Here is a 7,342-nt window from a genome sequence, read left to right on the forward strand (position 1 = left end):
AAGAAAGCAGAAGGTGTGGGCAGTCAGCTTCCTTCATTTCCATTAAACAGCAAAGTCTCTAATGACTCTGATCATGACATGGAAGAAGGAGTGGGAAATGTGTCTGATAGACAAATATAAAGAAGTTTTCAAGGCCAATTTCCCTCTAGACAAGAGGAAGACACTGCATTGTTTTCTGTATCCTGAGCACAAGCACAGCACTGCAGTGGCATTTAAATTCACAGCTTACCTTCCCTCTCGCTGCTCTGAATACCTTTACCTCTGAGATGCTTTCACATGGGGTGATTCAACACTGTGCACTGAAACACACTCCACAGGAGACCATTCCAAGAGTTAGGACAAAACAGACAAAACCAGAAATAATTCTGGTTTTCTGAATTTCAACCTAGCTAGAATTTCAACCAAATGAACACGAATAATGGCAAACTCCGTAAAAAACAATGACTTTTCATAAGTGAAACTTTGACATTTTAGAGTTCTACTGGTGCAGTAGAACTAAACCGATGCGACACACTACTTACATACATACACATAGTGTTAAACTCGTGTGTCCATGCATGTACGTATACACACTGTAGACAGGGCTGACAGGCACAACACCTTTCACTACATGACCAGCTTTCAGTTATTTTACAAATTTAACAAACTAGGCATTCACACTAAAGCTTTCTGTGACGGGCATTTGCCTCAGGCTGGTTTTGGTGTTCAAGATTTAGTCAAAACAGTTGGAGGTTTTTTTTTTGGTTGGGGTTTTTTTGTTTTGTTGTTTGGTTGTGGGTTTGTGGTTTTTTTTTTTTAAGAAAGAACACATGGAGTAATGTTGTTTTGCCACACTTGAAAAGAAGTCTTGTGCTGGTTTGTTGAGAAGCTTCAGTGCCTCTGTACTTAGCCTTGAAGTCTGACAAGATAAGCCAACCTTCGTGGTGCTCCTGAGAAAACCCATGCAAATTTGGTCTAGATATTAGCCAAAAAAACTGGGAAAAACCCCTCGTTTGCCCAGTGAGAGAGTTGTTGCATCCTCACAAGCTTTAACTTCGAAAATTACATTCACAGTGAGAATGTCCCAGGCCATGAAGAGAAGGGTCAAGTAGGACATTTTCTGCAATTTCAGCACTGCCAGCGGGCTAGCGTTGGGCACCAGACCTCCATGCAGAAAGACTGCCTCTCATGTGCTCCAAGGACCATCGGCTGGCACCAGGCGGTAAGAAGAAACAGCTCACGTGTCGACAGGACGGGAGGCAGTCTGAGAACAAGAGTCTGTCTGGCATAGGTTTTGTGTGCAACATCTGTATATATTATACATGCACATATATACATTCATATGCAGTAAATAGTCCAAGAAATACATCACATCAGCTCTTTGACACAGCACTGATGTTTCTCTTACTAGTCTGAACTCGCTCACAGAAATACTGTGGACGGCTGATGTGACTCTAGGTTTCTCCCTCACAGCTCTGTCTTTGATGAGGCCAAAATGCTGAATTCAAATATTAACTTAGTGTGGATTCAAATCAAGTCATCATTCAGGTGCATGGCCACTTGAAATCTGTTAGCCACAGCAGATTAACCCACACAGACTTCAAAAAGTAAATACCTTCCTGCCCATCCCAAACACTGGAGCAGTTACACTTCTCCTGCAGCAGTGTGGTTGACCAGAGAATCGCTTTGGTCTGTTGTCCTATCAAGAAGAGTTCTGTGGCCATCCATGCTGTCATGGATGTCTCTTGTCCAACTGCCGGCTGTGCCCAGAGGGCTTCCTGCCATGGGGGTGTCTGTGCTCACCAAGCTTCCCGTCCGAGATCGGTAAGGAGGAAGATCTGGCTGATTAGGGGATTCAGATTCAGAGCAATAAGGTGGTGGAGGAAGGTCAAACCAAGGCGGTCTGCTGTGAGATACACAACACAGTAAGAGGTTACTGAAAACAGTGGTACAGCAGTAAGTAGATCGTTTTCCAATTATGAAAAAACCAAACAGTATCTCTTTGCTTTTCCATGACTACACCTATCAGGAGATCTCAAACAGACCCGCCTACATTATTCAGGTCATTCCAAAACATCCACATCAGCATTGGGCACCAAGGTTTCTGGTCAAGATGCCACACAGCTGATTACCTCCTTCTTAACACTCTATACCCTGGTTTTCATGGGTACGCACTTCCAACAAATCTCGGCTTACCCTCAAAGACAGCTGCAAGAGGCAAAACTTTTTCCTGTATAACATTTACACTACCTGAGAAAGCGTTTTAAAAGAAAGAAGGTGAGCAGTGGATTTACACCTCTAGATAATGACATGAACACAAGAAAGCTCTGAGGAAACCTCCATTAAGTGACAGATATTAATGGCTTGCGGCCTACAAATAAATAACGGACTGAATTCTCCACATGACAAATCACTTTTGCTGTCATGACATCACATGCCGAGCAAGTGTGAAGTAGGCATAGACAAGATGAGTACGGGATTCAGGAAAACTGTTTTTTGGTTGTGATAGTAAACAAGGAAAGGGACTGAAGGGTTTAGCAGATTGATAACAGGTCTTGCGAGCAATTAGCTCTGAAATTGCTGAAGGTTTGTATCAGCCCAGGTGAGAAGCGGTTACAATCTGGACAGCTGCCCGTTTAGGTGTCCTTACAAATGAAAAGATACCATTATTATGAATGTCAACATTAAGACCAGGGAGCTGCTGCCAAATGCAGCAGAGAATAGGAATGTAAATGATTATACTCTCATTCTTAGATCCCAGAGTTCACACTAAAAAATACCAACAGGGTGACAGTGAACAATCCGGACCATTAAAGTTCATACCATGTCCTTTTTGTGTACAGGGGATGTCTGTCTAGGAGTTTTGTTTGGGAAGACTTCATAGACAGAGGTTAAAATGAAGGTTAATTATCTACAAATAAAACCAGTGTCATAACTACAAAAACATCATAACCCAAACCACATGCACCCACAAAACTTCAAAGCACTTTCAGCTATTTAAAATGAGAACAGCGCTTTCCATTTCAGAGTCCTGTTCTGTTCTTCGGTTCGTAAAAGGAAAGTAGTGCAGAGCAGAGGGACTATGCACTTTCTTTACGCAAGAACTGAAGACTTCTCACCCTTATATACTTACCATGTAAGATCAGAGTCATTCTTTTTTAAACAGTATGACCTACAAGCTAGCTGGTTTTTGGCAAAACTCCAAATTCAATTTTCATGTTTTGATTCCAGACTGGCACAGGACATCACTGCTAGACAAGTGATACCTTTCTTTGCATTCTCCTGCCATCCTCAAAATCTCTACTACCAACAACACAGGCTAAGAGAGCATGACTTAACTTTGCCTTAAATCCCTTTAATACCAGTAACAGTGAGGGCACTTGAGGACCACAAATTTTTCATACGCAAATTTGCTCCAATTTGGTCCTAGGCACATGACAGAATCGCAACGCTGTACTTCTGTCAAAAGCAGTAATAAGGATAAATGGAGAGCAGAAGCACAGATTAAGAGAGCTGAAACCAGTAGCGTGAAACTTTGGTTAGCGCAGAATTAGCTCCTGTACGTACCTTTGGTCGAGCACAGCCTCCGAATAAGATGGTGGAGAGTCCAGGTCCAGTGGCCTGGGATAGGCCTGGTTGGACATGTACTGGATCCCGTTGTTGACGTTGTAGGTGACGCTGCAGTGGTGCGGGTGGTCGAGGACCACCAGCCGGGACAGCAGGACAGGGTGCTGCAGCCGATGCACTGGCAGGGGCATGAGATTGTTGCGTTTCCGTTGGTGATGCAGGACTAAGGCAAGAAAGGCCACCACGAGCACAAAAATGACAGAGCTACCGATGATAGCATAGGTAATACTCGGGTAGTAAAGCAGCTGATTTTCTGAGGTCACATAATCTTGGCCGCTGCCTGCCTCTGCAAGACAAAAGGAAAACGGAGCCTGAGAGTTCTGTCAATTTTATATATGACTGCTCTTAACCTATGCTGCATTCTCCGCTAACGCACTGTGTGACAAAAACAAGTCTTCCTTTTTTCTTTGGGTTGTGCAAAATTAGCTTCTTAAAAGTGTATGCATGCAAATCAGAGCTTGGCTGACTATCACTCAGTCCATCCTCACCTGCAGTAAGTGTCAGCAAATAAACTACTAGGGAGAGACAAACTGAGAAAGAGGAAAACACATACTGTAGTAGGAAGTACATGCACTATCATGGGAGTATATCTCCCCCATTCCTACCCGTTAGTCGTAACTTTTTGTTTCCAGAGGCGAGACACCCAATTCCAAGGCATAAGCACAGCACCTCAGCTGTACTCAGCAAAGCACACTAGAATCAGAGATGTAAAAGGCCTGATCCTTACTTTTAATGACGACTTGCAGTGCGGTCAGAGTTTACACAGAGTGTATCAAAAAAGGTAGCAACTACATCCTGAGCTCCACAGATCTAACAGTCCAAAATAAGTACAGGAGAAAATATAGGTAGCTGCTCATAAAGGGGGGTTATTTGGATGTTTGCAAGCAGAAGACTTCCTGCTGGAAAAAATTCAAAAAAAGAAAGGGAACAGCAAAAACAGCGATGTAAGCCTGGCAGATGCGATACCAGTAAGATGGGAAAGTCTAAAAGCAAAGAGTGCAGTGAAAGAAGTGAATGGTAAAAAACCAAACCAAAACAAAACCCTCAAACCAAACAAAAACCCAGGTTAGGACAGAACAAGATGAAGAAGAGAAAATCATGAGCTGGGCTGAGGCCATGAAAGATCACACAAGTGAGCTTCAATTTGAGCTGGAAACGGTGAAGGGAAAGGTTGGAAATGGTAATTGAGTGGCAGGGAGCAGGAGCAGAAGCACGACCCTAAACAGCAGTATTAGAGGGATGAGGAGGAGAGATAAGAAGACCAGATCAGAAGAGATACTTCAGATAACATATACTATATGTTTTATTTGCAGGAGGCACTGAGGAATTGACAAAGTTACCGAGAATTGTAAGAGAAGTTACGGTTGGATTTGTTTGTTCAGAGGCACGGTACAGGAGAAGGAATTCCCGCCTGGGCTCTGGGCCCAGAGAAACAAAAAGGAATAATGACTTTGCACAACATCCGAACAGACCTTGAACTGTGTGCAAATCTTATGAAAAAACACAATAAAAGGCAACCAAATGCAAAGGAGGAAAGAGGCTCAGAGAAACAAAATGGCCTAAACACATAAAGGCCACTGCCAGCACCACCGAACCGTGTTCCCCGTCCTCCATTTCAGCCCCATGAGTATTGTTTTCTTTTTTGGGGGTCAATTTCTATTTCTGTGCAGGCTGCAACTCCTTACAGCCTTAAAAAGAAAGATACTATTCTGACACAAGACATTCATCTACCTCAAGAAAAACAAGAGGCTGAGTAAAAAAACCAAACCCAACCCCTCGACCTCCAAAATCCACACAATTACAAGAGGGCTACCTATCCAAACTCTTCATTTCTCTACTGCAGAAGGCTGGGACAGTAAATCTTAACATACGATTTTCCTTTCTTTCACCTGTCAACTAAAACCGCTTTTTAGTCAGTCACTCAGAATTGCAACCGAGCCACTTACAAATGTCTCTAGCAACAAAACAATGAAATATATACTGACTGTGTGTGGCATTATAGAAGAACTTTCCTCGAGCACCCGTTGTTCTGCATCGAGATGCTTTGGGTATTTCTCTCAATATTTGATTTTGGTAGTTCACTTCCATGGTTAAACACCAAACCATATTTCCCAGTATCACTAAAAATAACTTATGCATTAGTTAGGTAAGATAATACAACATAAAATGGCTAATCCATTAAACAACTCCATTTTAAATCAGTGATATTTTAGTAAGAAGGGATGAGATGGGAAAGAAAGACTGTACCAGACTAACAGAACATGATTATTGGTCCTGCTATTGACTACAAAAACTACCACTCTTAAATAGATGTTTTACTGATGGTGCCACTACAACCACAGCCCAGAGCTTTGCAGGCCAGTTGCAAGCCACAAAGTTTTCTTGATATCTAGTGTCACACCTCAGCGAGGATCCTTACGAAATTTATTTTCCCATGCAACTGTGCTGGTGAGAAAGCAGAAATCATGGTTACCAGTCAACACTAGGTGTCTGGCTCACTCAGCAAAGTGAACAAAGTCTGCATGAAGAATGTAAATCAAAGCAGAAGGGAGGAAAGGAATTTACATGCATTGGTAATTTTAATTACAGCTCATCACATATTGCTGTGATACACTCCCTGAATTCACCAGCTGAGAAATGAATTCATGTCACATATCCCGGACAAAGGCCAGTGCAGGGAGTATAGTGACAAGCAGATCATTTCTATGCAAACATCAACAAGTTTATTTGCAAGGAATGATCCATGGATGAAGACCACTACCTGCAATTCTTCGGTACAAGGAAGGGAAATATATTATGACATCCCAGTAAAATACTTTCATTCAACTTGGTTTGCTGGTTGCAGTGCATCGGTGTAAGACTGAGAACAGGACGCCTCTGCAGACCTGATGAGACCTAATTAGTTACCACGGGATCATTCTGCAGCAGCACAGTCCCTTCTCTTTATAATCTCCATCTTATTAAAAGGGAAAAGAAAAAATAATGAGAGAAGTGAATTACACGTCAACTGCTTTTCAAAACTTTTAAGGTCATCCATCTGTTTAGGATAGTATCTTCTAGGTCCTGCACAAAAAGCCTCCATAAATCCAAACAGATTAACCAGATTGCTGAAGAAAAAGTATTTTGTCAAAAGTCAGATGGGATCTGATGACCAGCTTTAAGACAGTCTGAAACAAACCATTTATCTTATCTGGTTTTATGATCCTTTTCATACAATAACTACCAACCACCCACGTATCGTGCAGAGATTTGGGGTAAATTTGGAGTTAACATGCTGGTTTGGAGCTCTGCGATTACTGTGGCTAATGAAACACCATTTGTTTGCCAGTAACTCTCTACTCCTTTTCAGGTTTTTAGATCTGTTGCTCGTATTCCTGTTCAGTTAACTGTATCTCTGAGAACAAGACGAATTGAAAGGCATGCCTACACTAGGGACTACAGGTCTGCGTAGAGATCTCCGAACCAGGAGCACAGCCTTGAAGGTGCTGTTTTGAATAGTGCTATCTGGTGCAGCCTTTGACCCGGCCAACATAGCAATATTGCTTTTGGGATCTGAATGAACATCTCCATCAGTTCAGCTAGTTCTAGCCTGCGCCTCTAACATGGAGCTGCACTGAGGTGTACAGAGATATCCTGCGAAGAGGAAAGAATCTGGTTTATCTGTCAAGTGCTCTTTCTTCTGCCCTGGGCAATGCCAAGTACTTCGCGTGGAGACCTTCTCTCTCCCCACGCAAAG

General features: G+C 42.5%; 1 protein-coding gene across 1 annotated transcript; it reads right to left on the reverse strand.

Annotated features, from left to right (window-relative positions):
- Positions 1–1,623: 1,623 nt before the first annotated feature.
- On the reverse strand, positions 1,624–3,892 carry LDLRAD3 (low density lipoprotein receptor class A domain containing 3; the record flags this gene model as incomplete). Its single annotated transcript, XM_009705498.1, has 2 exons — positions 1,624–1,885; positions 3,547–3,892. Coding segments are annotated over 2 exons (608 nt in total), but the record flags the coding sequence as incomplete, so codon positions are not given.
- Between the last annotated feature and the right edge of the window lie 3,450 nt (positions 3,893–7,342).

This window comes from Cariama cristata, unplaced genomic scaffold (genome assembly GCF_000690535.1).
Source record: "Cariama cristata isolate BGI_N322 unplaced genomic scaffold, ASM69053v1 scaffold7740, whole genome shotgun sequence".
Lineage (NCBI taxonomy): Eukaryota > Metazoa > Chordata > Aves > Cariamiformes > Cariamidae > Cariama > Cariama cristata.